The 20826-nt window shown below is 58.1% G+C and overlaps 2 protein-coding genes across 5 annotated transcripts in view; one reads left to right on the top strand and one right to left on the bottom strand.

The window, feature by feature from the left end:
• LOC122368121 (regulator of G-protein signaling loco-like) overlaps nt 1-20621 on the top strand; it is a 45274-nt gene extending 24653 nt beyond the window's left edge. For 2 of the 4 annotated variants that reach the window (XM_043341777.1, XM_043341778.1), the window contains exons 2-12: nt 3420-3587; nt 12650-12820; nt 13194-13415; nt 14010-14174; nt 14656-14898; nt 15478-15714; nt 16013-16210; nt 16809-17066; nt 17320-17503; nt 17789-17901; nt 19455-20621. In XM_043341777.1, coding sequence (XP_043197712.1) covers nt 3420-3587; nt 12650-12820; nt 13194-13415; nt 14010-14174; nt 14656-14898; nt 15478-15714; nt 16013-16210; nt 16809-17066; nt 17320-17503; nt 17789-17901; nt 19455-20036 — 2541 coding nt within the window. In that variant the 3' untranslated portion in view covers nt 20037-20621. Of the gene's footprint in view, nt 1-312; nt 424-1647; nt 1823-3419; nt 3588-12649; nt 12821-13193; nt 13416-14009; nt 14175-14655; nt 14899-15477; nt 15715-16012; nt 16211-16808; nt 17067-17319; nt 17504-17788; nt 17902-19454 lie in introns of those variants that run through there. The other 2 variants (XM_043341780.1, XM_043341779.1) reach the window with 2 other exon arrangements.
• Nucleotides 11173-11944, bottom strand: LOC122368122. The gene is made up of 2 exons (XM_043341781.1): nt 11273-11944; nt 11173-11200 (listed from the first exon to the last, which is right to left on the bottom strand). The coding sequence occupies exons 1-2, from the start codon at nt 11942-11944 to the stop codon at nt 11186-11188; spliced, it is 687 nt and encodes a 228-aa protein (XP_043197716.1). The 3' UTR covers nt 11173-11185.
• Nucleotides 20622-20826: the final 205 nt, after the last annotated feature.

The following is a 20826-nucleotide window of genomic DNA, read 5'->3' as shown; positions in this document are numbered from 1 at the left end:
CGACGTCCCGGATTGTTCTCGGCTCTCGCTTCCTTTCTGCGGTGACCTGGTCGGCGCGGTGACCCGTGCGGCCAGTTTTGGACACTCGCCGGCGTTCCCTGGCCTTTGTCTGGCGGCTGTCGGGCCGGCTCCGTATTAGGCCTGGTCGCTGGTCTCTGCCCCCGCTGGTCGGTCTGTCGGACCACGTCAGCTGTCGGCGGCGGTGGCGGCGCGGCGCTATCGTCGACCACAGGATGTCCGGCGGCGGCGACGCGCGCGTGCCGCCAGCGCTCGACGGACGTCGGCTGGGCACGGCCGTCAGTGCGCCTCCCGCTCGCCGCGAGGTCGCCGGTTGGCCGCGCTCTCCGGTGTCCGGTGTGACCGCTGAGGACTGAGAGAGCCGCCCCGTCCACCCACGACAGCCACCAGTAGCAGAACATGAAGGTAACATTGGCTACAACAGCCGCTGTTACGGCGTTCTCAGTGTGCCTAATTGCATGTGTAGCGCCTGTCATTGGTACAACTTCAAAGGCATTCCGGACAAAGCGCCGTCTCTCCGTCGGATGTGTTCGGGCGTTCTGGGACGTTTGTGGGCCGTTTTTGTGAGGGCCGTCTGTTCAGTCGCATGTGTCGCCCGTCTGTTTTATCGTTTTACTCTGTTTTACTGACTTCTCTGACGTCCGACTGAGCCAGATGCTGCCGACTCGGACTGACGTTATGCGATCCGACGTGACTTACGCAAGGTGCTGACGTCTTTCTGAGACATTTGTTAGGGCTTCTTATGCAAAACGCTAGCAAAAGTCAGTGACCAGCAATGCAGTTGAGATATCAATAGCATCAAAACATTTCGGTATAGCTCTATGCGGATCTTTTGAAGAATATGCGAAAGGTTATGCTGGAATGATTATTTCTGTCCTGTCGTCGCCATGGTTGATCCATTATTCGTATGACTAGCCGTTCGCTCTAGCATGGTGTTTATAATTATTTAATGTGAAATTCCCTGTTGATGATGCATTCATATTGTGCGTTGCACTGAAGGATGATAAGGAAATAATCCGAATTAGTTCGCAGAGTTCGTGGTAATATCCAGCCACCTCAGTGGTAGTCGCGGAATTTCCTCATCTTTGTGAGTGGCCGGGGTGAAAACAGCAGGAAGGAAGCGACGCCCGCATTCTCTCCCTGAGCTCGTGCTGTGGAGATATGCTCGGAAGTGCTGGGACTGTGGACTGATTTCTTGGGAGTAACCTTGCTGGGATTTTCGCGTCCTCGTCTGTTCCAGTTTGCGTACAAAGCACGAGTGTGTTTGCCCTTACACACCAAAGCTGACTCACTTGCTCGCCTTTATTAATCACAGCGCGTGCTACTCTTATCTGAGATGCTAAGTAGCTCATTCCGCGTTGGACATGGCGAGGCAGTTGGCCGGGCGCGTGGCTCGCTGTCCATCCGTCCTGTTTGTTTGAGCGTCGGGCGGTGCGCGGCGCTGGCCGCGGCGCTGGCGGACGGCGGGCGACGAGTGGAGGTCGGCGGCGCAGTCGCTCGCCGCCCGCCCAGCCAGCCGGCCCCGCGTCCGTCCACCGAGAGGCGGGCCGCGCCGTGGTCCCAGCCGGCCGCCGAGGGACAGTCAGTGTGCCGCCGGTGGTGTGGGGAGCCGTGCCGTCCGTGTCTGTGTGTGGGGAGACTGAGTGACTGAGGACGCCGTGACGGGTGCTGATCGGAGAACCGTCACACTCGTGACGCTGCGGTATCGCGTGACGCCGCCGTTCTCGGGAGGATGCCGGCGTGGCACGACCGGGTGCAGCCGGGACTGGCAGCGCTGGTCGCCGGTCTCATGACTCCAACTCCGGTGAGAGCTGAGCGGGACGACCACCGGCCCTGTGCCGCAGCCGCCGACCGCATAGCTGAATGGCATTACCGCCGTCTGATAGGTGGATTTGTTATTCAGTGGGGACACGTCGCATTCATGCATTGTTGTTGAGTTTATTGACGAGTTTAGTGGCTTTAGAAAGTCTTCCAGACCACCAATCCCTTTTTATGGCGTGTACGATGCACTTTTGTGGATGTCAGAGATATTGGGCACTGGTCTTGCAAATGTCATCACATTCATGTCTTGCCTATGTCATTATCTTGGCAATGAAGCCTTATCCTGTTGTGCACTGGCTTCCACGGTCACAGGAAGCGCTCATTCTGTTAAAAGGTGATCAAAGCTCTCTCAAAGGATGTTTCTTGTCTACAGTTCATTTGTGGCTGGTCGTGCTCCCTGGTGTCCTTCATGTTGATTCATTCGTTGCTTATCCGGAGCCCATGTGGTGCATTGAGTTGATTCATTGACCGGGCGTCTGGGGCGTGTGGCGGCTGATGTCAGTGGCCGTGATCCGCCTGTTCCGGGGATAGCGTGACGGCGACGGCCAGTCCCGTGGACGGGTCAGACGGACGCCGGGCGAAATCGGCAGACTCGCCGACCGCTGAACCGACGCGACGGGCGGCTCTGGTCTCAGTCGCGGAGACAGAGGCTGTAATGTTCATCGATACCGGTAGCTAGCCGGGTATATTGTTCAGTCCGACCCGCCCTGACTCGACCCGACCTCACCAGTTAGAGCTGCCCCCGCCATCCGCCGCCCGGTTCCATCCGATAACAGGCTCCAGCCACCCCGCGTCGCTGTTTATCGGCTCGGCCGCGCCGGTCCGCTCCGACTACTAATGTTTCCACCGGAGGTGGTTTTTTATGTGTTTGTGCTGTATGTGCTGTGCTCCGATCGTTTACCAGTTGCCACCCGGGCGTGAAGCACAGCGGCCGATTCTACATGAGCGGGGATAGTGATGACGTCCAGGATATCGTTCTGCAAACTGGCGATGACTGATGGTGGTTCATGTTTCTCCAGATTTCCAGAAGCCTGATGTGGTTCGTTGGTCAGCGCGAGATGCGGCTAATGGTCACTATCGCTAGGATATAATGTAACAGCGGCTGGGTTAGTCGGCTAGGTTATGGATTGCTCTGGCGAGTGGCGTCAGTCTAACTGCGTGCGTCGCTGGCTGTCGGGACTGGGAGTGCCCCGCTGCGTGTATCCTGCGACGCGTCAGTGGCGTGACCCGGCCTGTGTTTGCCGTCCCTATCCGCTGTTTGTGTAGTGACACGGTGTGGTGAGGGTCGACCACTGACCGGTCCAGAGTGCTGCGGTCCGTCCCCGTATCTGGACGCGGCAGATAGAGCCGCACGCGTGACTCTCCCTCTCGTTTCGGTCTGTCTGACTGACGCGTAGTATGTGCGATTTCTCTGACACGGAAACTGAATCGGCTTGATGTCTTTACGCTTCCACTTATGCATATGTCTGGCTGTGATAATGATTGTGTGCCGTTGATCTGCCTCTGTGCCCCGCTGTGACCCATGTCTGCTCCCCTTTGTGCCCCGTTCTGACCCGCGTCTGTCCTTTCTGTGTTCTCAGGCGGAGCTGGAGCCAGAGGCCAAACAGCGCTGGACCAAGGGTCAGTCGTTCCGGCGGCGGCTGAACCGGCGCGCCCTGTCTCCTCCGCCGGCCTCCCGCGGCGCCGCCCAGCCCACCGCCTCTGCGGCAGCCGCCTCCACATCGGAGGAGGACCCGCAGCTGGCTAAGGTAAGGACTGAGAGCCCAGACCAAGACTGGCTGTAATAAGATGTGGTGGAGTGGGATAACGTGAAATCGGTTGATCCATGCAGACTAGTCGATCAGGCAAACGTCGGCAGACGTCCCAGCGTTTACGTCAGCTGCTGGGTTCATGGTGACACAGTACGGCTATAGAGGTGCATCCCCGCGGTCACGGTAGTGCCGCTCACGGCCGTGACGCTCACCGTCCCGTGAAGGTGCTCACCGCTCACTCACGGTCGGGTCGGTGTTAAAGCACCTCACGGCCTCGGTCCGGTCCCGGTCGGGTGACGGCGCTCTGCAGGCTGCAGCGGCCCGGCCCGCGCGGACCGCGCAGCAGCTGGGACCATCGCTCACCGCCCGGACGCCGTCGCGGCCGGCGGCAGCTGTGATACTGTCGGCAGTGAGCGGCAGCGGTCTCAGGCGGCGCCGCTCCGCCTCATCGCGCCGGTATGTCGATGGCACCTCCGCTCCCAGCGACCGCCAGTTAGCGCGACTGTGGCCGGGGTCATGGCACTCTGGAGACTGCAGACGGATGGAGGGGTCGGACGGCTGGACGGTCTCGGATGTGACTGCGGTGCAGCGGGGAGGGGAGGAGGGCGGGCTGGGGCGGACGGCGGCACATGAGAGGGACGGCTAACCTGGCGGCCTTGAGGCCGACCGCTGCCGGTGCCCCGCTCGGCCACTGCAGAGGCACATGATTACCACTCGGTGCGGCCGCCGCCGGCCGGCTCACAGGGGTGGGCCATCCGGCCGGTTTTTCACCCGGTAACGATGTTGATAAAACATGCGTCACGTGATGCCACTGGGGCCGGTTCTTGCGGCGGCTCGCGGCCGGTGGGCGGCGGTGGCGGCGGTTCTTTGGCCGCCGCGGGCTGCCGATCGGGTGATCGGAGCTGGGTCGCCCGGTGGGAGGCCTGTGCTGCGGCTGGGAGGGATCGGCCGCGGGGCCGGCTGCTGTCGTTCTGCTGACTGCCGCGCTGTGTCGGCCCGGGAACCAGGCCGCTGCCGCCGGCAGTGGGTCCGCTCGGCCGTCACTGTGTCACTGGCGCAACGTCCGGCTGTGAGCTGCGCGTGCAGATCGTCCGGGGTCCGTCGGCGGAACGGATATGCGCGGTATCTCGGACGGCACGCGTGTGATCCCCGGGGAGCTGTCCTCCATACACACACGGCCAACTGCTGACTAGGGCTGATAATCCCGGGATCGGGATCCCGGGATCCCGGGATTGTATTAATCCCGAATCCCGGGATTAGAAGCATCGGGATTTCGGGATCCCGATATTTTCCGTACAGAAACATCGTTCATAAAGTGTAGCTGATAGTAGGTATGTTAAAAAAGGTAAGTGAGTAACAACGCATTACAGTGCAGTTTTATGTCCAAAGATCTTACTTACGCCGTGCAAAGTCGTTATGCACAAGTATTGGTTACATATATACCTAATTGACATTGTTTCACACCGTCTCAGCCTTCACAATGTGGCGAGAGACGAGCTCTCTCTCGGCTCATCTCTCGCTCCCCGCGACGTCCCTCGCGTACTCGGTTTAACAGATCATTTTGCACGATGACATACTAATACTATGCCGACTATCGAATTCGAGTCCATCGAGTGGGAGGAGGTCGGCCGTCTTCTCTGTGTGACTGTGGGAGCACGTCTGGTGGCTCAGTTACTGTCAGTGCCCCGTGGCTGGACGATCCATGAGGCTGGCCGGGCGCCCTGGGCATGGTTACCGTTAGTGAATAATTATTAATTACGTGCCTTTGTGATAAGCTATAGCTAACTTTGCCAAAATGTCGGATTTTGCTGAATTTAAAGGCAGTGCGGTGTGGGAACAACTTTTGGGATTAAACTTTCGCAATCTTCTCTGATGATGACGAAGGCCATAAGGAAAGAATTGGAAAATTTACCTATCTCAGGAAGGACAGGCATGGTAGCGCTGTCCTACAACTGGCTGAAGGGCATAGTTCCTACGAGTGTTGCATCGGAACGAGTGTTTTCCACTGTCGGGAATATCGTCACAAAAGTGCGGTCGAGTCTCGGCGACGAAGTCGTTGATGCACTTTGCTTCCTCAAGTGCTACTACCGTAACAAGTGAATGTGACCAGGACATGCTGCTGGACGCTGGTCAGACGACCACAATCCGTAGGCACGTCTACTGTATCCTGACTCGAAATATAAACAAGAAATACAATGATCAATGTCATTCATGCTCTTATATTTGTTCGGGGTGAAGGTGTATGCCTGGTATTGTGTTTATGATGGTAAGGATGCGCCATATACATACGATATTGCAAGAAAATTCTGCTTTGTAGACAGGTTAAAATAAAAACTGCTCAATCCCGGGATCCCGGGATATCCCGGGATTGCATTTCTAAAATCCCGGGATCCCGGGATTGCCAAAAAGTCCCGGGATTATCAGCCCTACTGCTGACCCTGCGGCTCCATACACACACGGCCGACTGCTGACCCTGCGGCTCCATACACACACGACTGACTGCTGATCCTGCGGCTGGTCTCTGGAGATCTGAGCTCAGCACAACTGGCGCTCTTCTAATCATGAAACCATTCAGTTAATCGACATACAAAAACTGGCTGAGTGAAAAGCGAGGCTGAGTGGGAGTCGTCTCGGAATAAATCGTGAGCCGGCGGGCCTGTAGCTATCGTGCGTGACCGGCGCCCATCCCTCTGCCGTGGACTGCTGTGGCTGGTGCGTCGTTCTCGGTAATAAGACCGCGCTCCGACGGAGCGCCGCCGACAGCGGCGGTAGCGCGGCGGCTACTGACAGAATCCGGATTCCACGCTCGGCTTAGCCGGAGACATGGTGTGAAAAGTGGGCATTTGACACCACAGAGTGTCCAGTTCCAAGGTCTTATTTTGTGTTTGCTCGGTTCGTTTAATTGTTTTTTGAATGACCTCCTTACAAAATTATACTTTTCATTCATGTATTTTTGTTTTATTTTTGTTTTATGCAGATATGTGCGAATGTAACGATTACTTGAGTGTACCCATTACCAAGTGTGAAAGTGCCTGTCATTCTTATCACGCGAAAAGTAGAAAGATAGAAACTGACGATGATTCGACTTGTACCTAATTACGGAGCGAGCGAAGCGAGCGGAGTCTTACGTAGAATAACGGAAATTTCTGAGTATGAGCGGCCGGCCGGCCGGCCGGCCGGCCGGCCGTGGGGACGCTCTTCAAAAGCTAATATCTTAGGAACGGGACATCCGATTGACAAGCGGTCTTCTTTACTGAATGTCACTTGGACGTAAAAGTTTTGTGGTGTGATGGCCACCATGCGTTCTTGCCAACCACCGCACGTGGCGCGTGGTAAAGTTGGACATTTTTTAAGAACCCCCAAAATTGCAACCTCAATAACGGCACAACGGCTGGGCCGATTGAATTGAAACTCGGTACACAGTTAGGTCTCCATCAGATAATTCATCTGCATGTGTTAAGGTTGGGGTGCTGCTGCACGTGCGCACGTGCAGGGGTCGTTTCCAGATCTCGAGAACGGCTGGACCGATGGCGCTCAAATTTGGTACACGGTTAGGGACCAGTTAGTAGGGTGCCGTGCACAAGTCAGTTGGGACCCATTTTGCACGTGCGCACGTGCAGGGTGCCGCTTCCAGATCTCGAGAACGGCTGGGCCGATTGTGCTCAAATTTGGCACATCGCTAGAGACCGGTTAGTAGGGTGCCGTGCACAAGTCAGTTGGAGGTACCCCCTCGAAATTTCGCACGTGCAAGGCCCACCCTCTCGCTCGCTCCGTTAGTCGCCCCATAAGGCGTTATACTGGTTTGTATTTTGTCTTCCAATATTCTTATATTTGGCATTGATGTGATCATGGCCCGTGGCCGAAAATTCATCTAAAACAAAAATACATGAATGAAAAGTATAATTTTGTAAGGAGGTCATTCAAAAAACAATTAAACGATTAAAATAAATGCCTTACATTCAGCAAGCACTTAACGAATTAAAAGGTGTTTGCTCGGTTGTTTGATGTAAATTCGAGCTGTGCTGTTGCACCAAGGCGTTGTTTTGCATACTCTTCTGGTGATGTAATTACGATGCACGCTATGACTGGCCGTGACCGGTGTACTGTCTGCTTGTCCATCTTTTGCGGGGTTAGTGCGGACTTGGAAAGGAAACCCTGGACCCTGGTGTCGTCACCCATTCTTACTGTTCCTCTTCCATGTAGTAATGCAAAAAGTCCAGTACACTCAGATGCCTCTATTCACACCCGTACCCGCTCGTGTCCCGGAGCGCACTGCCCGGCTTCACCACATTAGCCTAGATCATACCTCTGTACACGTCATATCACGTCATATCACGTCATTCTGAACCCTAGACAAAGGCTGATCAATTTCTCCCTCCGCCGACTCACCGTCGCCATAAGACCCTGGCTCGCAATACGACGCGCACCATCATCGCTCGAACCACGCAATGACTAAGACACAGACTACACCTCACCCTGATCCTCAAGATCATCACTTCCGCTGCTGCTGTTTAACGCATCAATCGGCACCACGTGGCCGAAGAAGTCAGGCGGCCGCCGATTACGCTGACCTCGGCGCACCACCCTTTCGCCGCTGTCGCTCTCAGACCGGCCGCATTCACCACCCGCATCATCAGCCTCCTCCACCGGGCGCCCCGGCGCGCCATCGCCCTCATAACCGAATGTCATGACGATCGGGGACCCGGCACGGTCCTCCTCCGCTTCCTGTGGGCCCCCGCTGCCCCGGTCGGGGGTCCGAGGGCCTGCTGCTGGTCCCCCGGTGTCACCGCAGTGGCGGAGGTCTCTGATGTGCCAAGGCACGCCGCCCACTTCAACCACCTGCGGCGACACCACGCCAGACACCGTTCCTCGAACCGACCGCTCGGTGCAGCGGGTGCCCGGCCGCCTCACCCACACGGCGTCCCCCACCTGGAAGTCGCCCTCCCGCCGGGCTGGCGGCCGTCCTATCACGGCCTCCTCGGACGCTCCGGCGGTAGCTCTTTGTCTCACGGCGTCCCTCACAGGGTAGCGGTAGATGCCGTTGGCGGGCGCCTCAGCCGCCGTCCCGCCGTCACGGGGCGTGATATTGTACAGGTGCACGGCCTCTCCGATGCCACACTTCTTCCGCGCCGCGATCACTTTGACACTGCGGTGGTTCCGCTCCACGATGGAGTTCCCGCTGGGGCGATGCACTGCGCGGAAACGCAGCAGCACTCCCCAGCGGGCAGCGAAAGCGGCGAACTGACGACTGCGGAAAGCGGTGTCGTTGTCCGCCAGAAGCTCAGCCGGTGCGCCTCGCTCCGCGAACACTTGTTCGAGTTCACTCGTGACTGTCGCCGCGTCCGACCGCCGCAGCAGCCTCCACACACAAAACCGTGACGGGCCACAGTCTATCACCGACAAGTAGGACTGACCACCGTAGTGCGTGACATCGATGGCCAGCCGGTCCCACGTCCCCTCCACAGCCAGCGACCCGTGCCTCCAGGTCACCGGCGCCGGGTCAACCGCGCGGCAGACGTCACAGGCCGTCACCACTTCCCTGACCACTTTCCGGGAAATCGACGATGACACATCCCGACGCGCGAAATACAGCGTTCGTCGGACACCCGGGTGACCCGCCCTGACATGTACGTCAGTGACGGCCTGTCGGAAGTCCACGGTAACGGCGCCGCCGCCGTCTCCCACTTCCGATCCAACCACTGCCGCTGCTGCCACTGGCTGTCCATCGCTCGGCCGCTGGTCCGCTGGCTGCGAGTCCTGACGCAACCACAGGGACGGCACTCGGGTCAGCGTGTCCGAACGGTTCTGAGACGAGCGGACTAGAGACACGGTGAGAGAAATGCCCAGCTCTGCGACCAGCTGCCTGATGACGTCGACCCGCCGGCGGATAAGCATCTCTCCATGTGCCTTGGTTCGCAGTCTCGCGCGCCCGCTCAGAGCGTCGCTGACCCACCGGTGAACAGTGGCGGAGTCCGTCTTCAGCTCGATGGTCTTCATGTCCCACGCCAGGGCCAGGTTGATGCCCCGCACGGCGGCGTCGAGCTCCGCCATGTTGATGTGGGTGGCCTCGTCCCGGCGGAGCCAGCACGCGTCCTCGATGACGTCACCTCCCTCGCTCTCCAGCACGACGCCGGCGGCTATCGAGCTGGCGTCCGTCCACAGTACGGCGCGGTGCCCAGTCACGCACCACTGCCCACGGGCCGGGTCCTCGCTCGCCAGTCGCTCAGCCACGTGCTTCAGCTGTTCCCGCAGGGCCGCGTCGTGTGTGACGTCATCCCACCCGCGTGTGAGAGAGTTGACACGACGCTTCAGCCACGCTGTCGCTGGTCTCAGCCAACCGCAGACCGGCAGGTGCGCCACGATACGACCACACCATGAAAACACGGAGCGCCGCGTCATTGCCGCGGGCGGTGAGCCGACTGGGTTGTCACGCCTCCAGGCCAGCCCACCCCCGACTGGCTCCACACGCAGTCCCAGCAGCCGCGCTCCGTCCGCAGCCCGCTCCGGCGGCTTACACTGGAGCCCATAGCTCGCGAAGTGGGCGATCACGCGCTCCGCGCTCACCACGTCCTCATTGACGCACAGATCGTCGACGTACGGTATGACGGCGCCCTGCATCACTGGGTCCTGTTGCAGCACCGTCCGCACCACCGCCTTCATGATGAGAGGCGCGACGTTGAGCCCGAATCCGACACGGGTAAGAGCGTACCTTTGGCCATCAATCACGACTGTCTGAAACGGCCACAGCCGACGATCGGTCCTGAGCTGCAAGTACGCCCTCTTCAGGTCGACGACGGCGACGTTGGCCCCGTGCCGCCGCCATTTCCTCAGCGTGTCGGCACATACGTCAGCGTCGGCCGTGTGTGCCTCCACATGGCTGTTGAGCTCGCGGCAGTCTAAGACTGGTCGTACTTTAGTCTTGTTCTGCTGTTCAACAGCCATGAGAGGGATCAGCCCGCGCGGCGGCCCGTCCACCGTCTCGTCGTACGGCTCCAGCCAGCCGTTGTCGATCCATGTACGGAGTTCAGCATCAAACTCCTGCCGTGCCTCGGCCGGCACGCCGTACTGGGGGACACCGTTCCTCAGGCACCCTGGCTCCGCCCCGTTCCGCCACTTCCACGCCACCGTCCAGTGTTGACTTTTCGCGTCATAAGTGACCGTGAAGTCTCGCTCTTCCACGGTCAACGCCGGGGGCGTCACGGCGCTGCATCGCGGCGGCACCCCTCCCGGGCCCGGCACGGCCACGTCGGGCCTCTCGCTGGCACCGAACACCACATCGTCCGCCGCCCGCACTGTCACCCCGCCCAGCGCCGCGATGCCGGTCATCCCCACCAGCATATCCACGCCCAGTGGTTTGTCCGGCACTACCACGGCGCTGAGCGTCACCGCGGGCCCGCCGCTCTTCAGCTGAACCGCCACCTCCGTTACTCCGCTGCTTGGCAGCCGGGACCCGTTGACGGCCATTACAGTCACGCCGCACCGTCTCCAGCTCGCGCAGCACGACTCGTGGATGATGGTGCAGCTGCAGCCCGAGTCGATAACAGCCACTCTGCGCTGCCCATTCACCAGCAGCTGCACCGTCGGTAGCGCGCCTCTTACTCTTGGGCTGCCCGAGAGGAGGTTGGCGCAGACACCGCCTCTCCTGACGCGTTTCCCGGCATCCGTTCCGGGCAGCGTGCCGCGGCGTGTCCTGGCTGCTCGCACCGGAAACAGATGATGTCCGCTCTCCTCTCCGCCCGGCAGTCACGAGCGAAGTGACCGGCTCGACCGCAGCGGTAACACCGTGATGACGCCGGCGTGTGGCGGGAACGGGCCGGCGCAGCGGCGGCAGCGGCTGCAGCGACGGCATTCTCTGCCATCAGCGCCCGAGCCCGCTCCACCAGCTCGGCCAGCGTCAGGCTCTCCATGCGGCAGCCGGCCCTCAAGGTATGCCTCGCCGCATCCGGGAGACCGGCCACGAAGCCGCACATCAGCGCCGTGTCGCCGAGCCCGCCGAACAGGGAGGCCAGCCGCCGCAGGTCTGCCAGGTAGACGTCGACGCTCTCGCCGACACGAAGTCTTCTCGCCGTGAACTCCTCGTACGCCTGGAACTTATCCACAGCGAACGCCCGCAGCAGGGCAGCTTTGACGGCAGAGTACTGCAGCTTCTCCTCGGGCTTCAGCTGCTGGTAGACGCTGAAGGCTCCGCCGGTCAACCGCAGGGGGACGACGGTTTGAATGTCGGACACTCCGCGCAGCTGACAGACGAGCTCCGTCTTATCCAGCCACTCTTCCACAGAGGCGTTACCGCCATCGAACTCGGGGATTAGCCGCATGTCCAGCGCCGAACTTGCCACAGCGCTTTCCTGTGACATGGTTGCCGAAATAGCTTGTAGTAATGCAAAAAGTCCAGTACACTCAGATGCCTCTATTCACACCCGTACCCGCTCGTGTCCCGGAGCGCACTGCCCGGCTTCACCACATTAGCCTAGATCATACCTCTGTACACGTCATATCACGTCATATCACGTCATTCTGAACCCTAGACAAAGGCTGATCAATTTCTCCCTCCGCCGACTCACCGTCGCCATAAGACCCTGGCTCGCAATACGACGCGCACCATCATCGCTCGAACCACGCAATGACTAAGACACAGACTACATTCCATCAGTCGCACGGCCATCTGCACAGCCTCTGTCCGCCTGTTGATCTTCCGCCCGCGGACGTTCGAATGCCCTTTAAACGTCCGTGGACTGTCGACCCCGGGCGACTGGCCAGTGCACACGACCCACCAGATCCCCGGGACGGGCGCCTGATGTGCGGACGGGAGACCGCGGAACCCGACCCCTGACATCGATTCTGAAGAGGTCACTGTTTGCGCGAAAACCGCCGTGATGTAATACATTTACCAACCGTTTTGTGGCGTGTTTATTGACTCAGTCTGTGCTGAGAGTGTTTATCCTGCCGTACACTGGCGCCTTATCTGGATGGCGAGCGGTCGTTTGTAACCAATCTGTCCCATCCGTTACTCTGTGCCGTTAGTGTCCCAAACTGACCTGACCTGACCTTTATCTCCACAGGCGTACGGTAACGTGTTGGAGGCGGCGGAGCACGGCTCTCAGACGGACAGCGTCAGTGCCAAGTCGGAGCGGACTGGCAGTACCGGGGCGGACCAGGGCGGCCGCGCCGCCTCCTGGGCATCATCGTTCGAGCGCCTCCTGGACGACCCGGCGGGCCTGCATACGTTCGCGGTGAGGACGGGCAGACGGGGTAGGCTGGACGGGGGATGTGTAGGGAGAACTGGTCGGACCAGTCGGCGGGACTCCTGCTCCCTTCCCCGTGTTGTCGGGGCGGGCTGCCCGCCGAGCCGAACTGGCATTGGTATGCAGCATCCAATTGAGGCTCCTGATGTCATGATCAGATGTCTGAGCCATGGTGATGACCGAGCTTTTTATTCAATCGTGATGGGAGATACGGCCGGCGGGGCCTGTGCCCGGCTGTGCGGCCGGCCGACACAGGTGCTGCGTCACCTGTGATTTAGACCGGTCCAGGGGCGATGTCCGACCCCCCCCCCCCCCCCCCGTATACCTCTTCCATCTCTGACACCACATCTATCACCGACAGGAGTTCCTCAAGAGCCAGTTCAGTCACGAGAACATCTACTTTTGGGTGGCGTGCGAGCGCTACAAGCAGCTCTCGGACGCCGAGGCGCGCCGCCAGGTGGCGCTGCAGATCTACGAGCGGCACCTGTGTGTCGGCGCGCCCGAGCCGGTCAATGTGGACAGCCAGGCCCAGCAGGCGGCCCAGGATGGCGTCGACCAGGCCGCCGTCACGCTCTTCGATAAGGTACGGCATGAGGAAGGACGGCGGTGGTGTTTGATTGGGAATGGAGTTGGTTAGGGACGGGTTATGCGTGACCGTGAGCGCCAACGTTCGAATTAATCATGGGGTTTGATTGGGGTGTTTTATCTCAGTGTCTTAATGTCACTCTTGCGTGACCTGCTACTATCTTCTGACCGTCGTTCCCTATGAACCAAAGACTTCCTATCTCTTGGCATCCTGGGTCGTTGCCTCCCTCTTCTCCCTTCCTCCCCCTATCCTTCACTCTTCACGGTCGCCTCACGCCGGTCCGGGTGGTCGCATTAATCGATGATTGCGCGTTCATTGACGCCGTCGGATACCATCGGATGACGTCGAACAATGGCTGACGCCCGAGTCGATCAGCTGACGAAGCATGTATTGCAGCTGGGACCTGCGAGCAGCTGCAAACATGTACCGCATGATAATGTCGCGGGGCGGGGATGCAGCTGTTTATCACGTGACCAGCGACCACCGTCCGCGATCTTTATTGACTGGGGTCACATGGGATGCGGTACTGTTAGTCCCCTGAGTTACGACGTAGCGATCAGCCTCTGACGGGCGACTCGGTACACCCGACAGGCGCAGCAGCAGATCTTCACGCTGATGAAGTTCGACTGCTTCCCTCGGTTCCTGAAGGCGACCATCTACACCAACTGTGTGTCGCGGGAGGCGGCCGGTCAGCCGCTGCCGTACCTGGGCGGCGACGCCCTCGACCCGGACCTGAGGCTCCAGCCCGAGGATAAGGTATGTGTGCCGGGTGGTCTTGTTTGTGAGCTGCGTGACACTGTTCGGTAAGCTCCTCAGGACTGGCGTGCTAGATGGGTTGTGGGCACTGGCAGCCGGCGGATATGGTCTACTGGTTTTCGTTTGTTAGGTAGGAAACGGTAGCGACTAGTCTTTATTACTGGTGATTCGACGGTGACGAATAGTAAGAGGCCGTCATTAGTTCGGATTGCGGAAGTGTCCCTGACTGCTGACATTTGAAATCTGACGATATGACGGGTGATACTCTCAAACGGAAATTAAGTACGTCTGAGGAAAGCCTATGCAACGCTGGAGACGTTTTTTGGTGTTCGGAAACTCGTAAATTTTCCTCAAACATGCCACGAGGAATTACATTTCTGAATCATTTCCGTCAGGTGTTGGCGGGTCGTTACCCGATGTGACCTCTGTTGTTCCGCGTGCCTGTTGCCTCACTCTCACCTCCCACGGTATTTGTCCTCAGAAGCAGAGCAAGTCCAAGGGCGGCAAACAGGAATCGGGAGAACGGCGGCGCAAATCGCTGCTGCCCTGGCACCGCAAGGACCGTTCCAAGTCAAAGGACCGCGGCGAGGCCGATTACAAGCGCAAGAAGCGGCAGCGCGAGCGCGAGGAGACGGGCTCGGTGCGCAGCGACCTGTCGGGCAGCCGGAGCTCGCTGGCCTCGGCGGATCTGGCCAACCTGCAGCGTAACGCCGTCAGTCGCGAGGTGAGAGTCGGACCGAGTAGAGCGGGCGGAAATGGGCAGAGGACGGAGAGCGTGAGCTCACGTCATCACTTCGCGTCATATCCTCGGTCGGACCTGTGCCGCCGGAGCCTTCCGCTGCTCTTTGTCGTTCGTTGTGCAGGAGCCAGGAACCGGTGGTAGCCGGTTTTCCGTTGGAGTGAGATAGAATTTCAGTTAATCTGAGTCGTGACCGCGGTGTACAATGTCAGTTCATGGTATTGGGAGCTATTGGATAGTGCTGACACGGGGCGTAAAGACACGCTGTATCACATTTCAACCGCGGCTGACGTCAGTGTATTGCTGGAATACTACATAGATGCAGGATGACCACTGCGTTTTGTACATTGTCTTAGGGTGTTCAACATGGTCTTGGAAAACATCGTTTTGCAGTGGGTATGCCATATACATATATGTATGCCTTAGCAAATGCTTCCGCTCTCATGAAGCATCAATGAAGCTTATCTGCCAATCGGATAACTGTGAACTACTTTATTACAGAAACCCTAATTATCTGCAACTTTACGCACCTCTGACCGATTCCCCGTCGCTCCGTCTGTTCAGTCGCTGCACGTGGCCGACCAGCCGTCGGCGGCGGCGGCGGCGCCGTCGAGCGCGGCGGTGTCTGCGTCGTCGGCCGAGCCGGAGTGTCTGCTGTGCCGCGTGGTGCTGCCCGACTCCAGTTCGGCCGTGGTGCAGGCAGCGCCGGGCGACTCGGTACGCACCATGCTGCAGCGGCTGATTGACCGTCGCGGCCTGCCCTACAACTCGTGGGACGTCTACCTGGCCAACAGCGACCGGGTGAGTGCGCGGCGGGGCTGGGGAAGAACTGGTGGGGAGAAAGAGCAGGGAATTTACCGATGTGAGCGTGCAAAATTCAGCAGCTATAGTCCTTTGACGTTGACTAGTTCTCCCCCAGAACCGGGGATGAACGCACTTACTCGTAAAACGCTCGAGCATCATAAAAGATAAGTCAAATATGCTATGCATATCATTTTTCACTCTGCCATGAATCAGCAGCACTTTTTCTCCATCTCATTTTCTCGGTGTATTCGCCCGTTCATCCCTCTGACGTTTGTCCGCCCCTTGCGTCCCCCAGCCGCTGGACCAGTCGGTCGACTCGTGCTGTCTGGGCTGCAAGGAGATCCGCATGGAACAGCGCGTCCTGTTCCGTGTGGACCTGCCCAACCAGAAGACCATCGGCGTCAAGGCCAAACCCAACCGGCAAACCTGTGAGGTGCTCCGGCCCATCCTCAACAAGTACGGCTGCAAACTGGAGAACGTCAACGTCTTTGAGGTGAGTGGCCAACGCAAAACCATGAGTGGAAGAGTATAAAACGTATCGATGAACTTTGTCATACCGGCGTCGATTTTTTGTTTGTTTTGTTGGGTTAGGCCCTTTCGGTCCAATGAGACCATTTCAGAGCCGGGAGGATGATAGGATATAGGGGGAGACATTGGTCTGGGCAGGCACCCTAGTGAGTCGCCGGGGCTGAGCCCGTTCAAGGACAGGCCACCCAGCCCCAAGGCACTCACTGCACCCGGCTACGGGGTGCGCTCCCTCAGGAGCAGCGGTGCCGCTCCAAGGGAGCAGCCCGCATGAGATAAAGTTGCCTGTCCAGCCCGGAGGGGGTTGTGGCGTGGAGGAGAAGGATTTAATCTGTATCCTGAGGATAGAAGCAGGGAACGGTGGTGCCGGCGTCGATGTGTCGATGTCTTATAAGATCTTTCAGCTCTTGAAGACTGTCACTAGAAACTTTGCGAAGAGGACATGCAGTCATGTTAGGCCCAGTCGATACAGTTTAGGACGCCGACAATAGAATGCACAGCTGCTCGGTGGGCTGTTGGCTGCCCGTACCCGCCCTCTGACGGCCTTGTGTGTCTCTCTGTTTCAGTCCGGTGGCGGCGCGCCGCTGGACTCGAAGGTGCCGGTGACCCAGCTCGACAACCGCCACCTGGTGGTGCGGTGGCGGGACGAGACGCCGTCCGCCGCCGAACCACCCCCCTCCTCCTCTGCCGCCGACTCGCGACACAGGGCCTTCCCGAGCCTGGACGAGATCACCAATCGGGTGTTTGACGATCTGCTCAAGGGAAAGGCGGATGGCACGTTTGATGATTTCGGTGTCATCGACCTGGACCAGAACTCGAGCAAGGTGGGTGGACACATTCGGTGGGAAGGGTGGATAGGCGAGGGACTGATTGACGGTCTGAGTGTAACTGGGCTGTCACATTGATCTTTTTTCTGGAGCATGCATGCTTCAGCCAGTATGAGTTACAAAAGCGTAAAGAGATAATGTCGTTTGTTCAGTTTTTCGTTGGTCTCGTTAATATGCTACGGAGAGGTTGCTGTGTTTCTCCTCGCTAACCGCCTCGAAGGTACCTCTGACCTCGGCGAACCCTCCCCAGACGGACGGTAGCAGCTCGGACCGCTCTGCCGGCCCGCTGGCCTCGCTAGTGCGCCGGAACTCACTGACTTCCGGCCGCGAGGTGCGCCGCGCGCACCGCCACCAGTCGGCGGCCGAGGCACGCGCCATGGGCCCGCCGCCGCCGCCGCCGCCGCCCCGGCTGGCCGACCCCAAGGAAACGGACGGTGAGATTTGAGACATGACGCTCCATGGCATTAGGAGTGGAATGAGCTGGTGTTTTGAAGAATAATCACATGCAATCGATTACGAAGGTTCGAAATAAGCTTGATTCAAACTGCAAGTGAAATGAGATATTGTCTTTTTTATTTGCTAATCGCGATCGTCGATGACGTGGAGCAGGTATCGTCCCGTGTAACAAATGGTCTGTTCTCACGTTGTCTGTCGTTGACCCGGTGGTGTCTGTGTATTTTTATCGCCCACCTGACGGATTCCCGCCCCGTGTTCTACAGTGGCGCTGTACGAGGGGCTGAAGCGGGCTCAGATGTGTCGACTGGACGACCAGCGCGGCACAGAGATCAACTTCGAGCTGCCGGATTTCCTGCGGAAACGCGAAGCAGTTCAGGTGAGGAAGAGAGCGAAATAGGATGGCTATTAGTGAGTTAGCCGCGAGAGTTTTGCGCTGTCGAGTGATTATACCGTACTGTGAGCTCAGGTGTAAGCATTCGACTCTCATTTCTTTCGACATGTGGGGCAATTGGGGCCTTTGGGCTGGTTGATGTTGATGCAGTAAGTTTTTTTCTACGAGTGCTGTTAATCTCAATTAACCCGCGCCCGGCTGGGGGTCCTGGATTTCCACGCCCGGCTGGGGGGGGGGGTGTTTGAGCACCCCCCCCCCTTCTAACTCGGCTCCTGGGCCACGTAGCGATGCGCGGAAGGCGGCGTTCGAAAGAGCGTCAAAAATAATGAGGAAATCACTTCGGTCAATTTTTTGGTCAGGTCAAAGGTCAGGTCACCAGAGGTCATTGAAGGCAAAATTTCGCCGATTTCCAGGTCGAATGTCGAAAATTTCCAAGAAGCCAACACATAACTCGGGAACCAATAGAGCTACAGCGCCGCGGAAAAGCGCATTCGATAGCCCTATTAACGCCCTTTCTGAGTAATTCTCTCAGATTTGACCTAACGCCAACGGTTTTGCCTGCAGGGGGCAAAAACTGCAAAAAAAAAACGATTTTTTCGGAAACAGTTTTTGTGCAATAACTTTTGACCCAAGCCTTGTACGAGCTTACTTTTACCGGTATCGTGTTCCTCTCGTCAAGACGCATCGAATGAACTATAACTTGACCTTGAAAGTTCAACTTGAAAATTTGACCTCAGGTCAAGGTCATGACCTGACCGGAAAGGGTCATGTTGCATATCAGTCGATCCGTATCGTCGAGCTGAACACATCTAAGGCGTTTTCATCGCTCTAGCATGCCTCTATCAAAAGTTATTTGCGAAAAACTGTTAGATACCATTCGTGACCTAAGATGACCTCAGGGCATAAACAGGGGTCACGGACACCATTTTCATGTTCAGTGTGTCTAAACCACTTGTAATTCAGTGTTTGGGAGTGTTTATAATGTCTTTCGTCCAAAAGAGGCGCATTTCAATTTTCTCCCATTGACTTATAATGGGGAGGTCGCAAAATTGACCTGACCTTAGGTCATCGATATCAAAATTCTGAGATAAACATTTTGTACATGCTATTGCTCTTAGCAATCGCTGAAAGTTTCAAAGCGATCGGTCACTCGGTGTAGCTATGACAGACATTAAAACTTTTTATGAGGTGAGGTCACTTCAAGTGACCTGGTGACTTGACCTTGAATGACCTTGGTCTGAAATTTTCACAACATGTGTAGAATTGATGTATGATAAGGTGTACTAAAAACGGCGGCGCGGAGCGCCGCCGTTTTTGAGATATTCGCGAAAAACCACAAGGGGGGGTGTTCAAACACCCCCCCCCCAGCAGGGCGCGGGTTAAGCTCTTGTGTTTCAAAGAATGCAGTGGGGACGATAAAGCTCGTGTCGCTGAATCAGGCTTGCCCGTCGCCTCTGTTGGCGAGTTTCTTGTAAGGGATCTTAAAGCCACTGCCTGTCGTGAGTCGTCTGACGGTCTGTCGCCCCGTTCGCCGACAGAACAAGGAGAACTACCGTCCGGAGCGGCTGAGCGCTCCGGTGCTGTCGCGCCGGCCGGGCTCTGGCGCCGCCGACGCCCGGCTCTCGATGGTGCCGGGCGGCTGGCGCAGCTCGCGGCAGCTGGGCGGCATCCTGCCCACCGACCAGCAGGCAGAAGACTACTTCCAGGGCGACTTTGACGCGTCGGGCCGGCTCAGTCTCGGTCTGGGCGACAGCGGCCAGCTGGGCTGTCCGCCGATGCCGCGCCTGACGCCGCGCCGACCGGAGCCGGCCTCGCCGCCGCCGCCCACGCCGCCCGACCCGATGGCCACGTCGCTGCACCTGGACGAGGCCGACTTCTCGCCGCCGACGCCGCTGACGGAGAGTTCGGCGTCAGCCCGGCCCCGTCTGGCGGCCGCTGCTGCTGCGGCCGCCGCGGGCACGCCGCCGCCGCCCCTGCCGCCCAAACCGAAGGTGCTGCTGCGCGGCCCGCCGCCGCGGCCGCCGGCGCGGGCAGCCCCCACCGAGGAGCTGGCCTCTGGTCGGTCTCGGAAGGCCATCTACCTGGACAAGGCCGAGAGGCTCAATATCAGCTTCGTATAGCGTCGCCGGCCGGCCGGTTCGTCTTCAGTGTCCTGTCAGTGTACCCAGTGCCAATGCGTAGTGGTGCGAGTGTGTATGTCTGTGGGGGCAGAGCGGCAGAGCGCGGCCGTTGCGTCGGTCGGGGCTCCGTTATAGCGAGCTCTCTCTCTCCCTCTCCCCGACCAGTGTAACCCGCCGCCTGTGCCGGCCCGGTATACGTAATACTGCTCGCCCCGACAGGTACCCTGTGCGGGTGCCATCTGCATCGTCTGTGAACCTGATACGAGCAATTTAGAGTGCGAGTGTTTTGAGCGATTTGCCATGAATATCAGACGGGGTCATGTTTGTCCTAATTTGTATAGAATGTTTGCTTGTGTGAGGTGATATGTGTAATGCATCTTTGGATCGGATGCTGGGCAGTGGCAACATAGAAAGTAGAGACACTTTGGGCTGAATAACTGGTCCCACTATTCCTTGCGTCAATATAAGTGTTTAATATGAACTGAACATTGACAGAGCAACATAACGTAAGTATTTTAACTAAGTGCTCAATTGTCTTGTTTTGTCATATTTGTGTGGATCCAATATATTATTCGCAATCACCAACTTTGTGTTCATTCGATGTTTCGGGGAGTAGATACCAAAGATGTCGTAGCTTTCGTGAACGGCGACTGGACGCCCCCTTTCAGTACGAAGCCGTCCCAGTGTCGAAAAGAGCAAGGAAGACCGGCTCCGTGATAGGATAGGCGAAAATATGAAAGTATTCTCTGCATTCAGCGACAGTTGATTGCTCGGAATTATCTGTTTATAT

This window comes from Amphibalanus amphitrite, unplaced genomic scaffold (assembly GCF_019059575.1).
Source record: "Amphibalanus amphitrite isolate SeventyFive unplaced genomic scaffold, NRLGWU_Aamphi_draft 000925F_arrow, whole genome shotgun sequence".
In the NCBI taxonomy this organism is placed as follows: domain Eukaryota; kingdom Metazoa; phylum Arthropoda; class Thecostraca; order Balanomorpha; family Balanidae; genus Amphibalanus; species Amphibalanus amphitrite.
The sequence above is the reverse complement of the archived record's forward strand: the minus strand, read 5'-3'. Positions and strand labels throughout refer to the sequence as shown.

Bases quoted from the DNA above. Each gene is read 5' to 3' on its own strand.
- LOC122368122 (XM_043341781.1), bottom strand. From the start codon at position 11,944: ATGTCACAGGAAAGCGCTGTGGCAAGTTCGGCGCTGGACATGCGGCTA.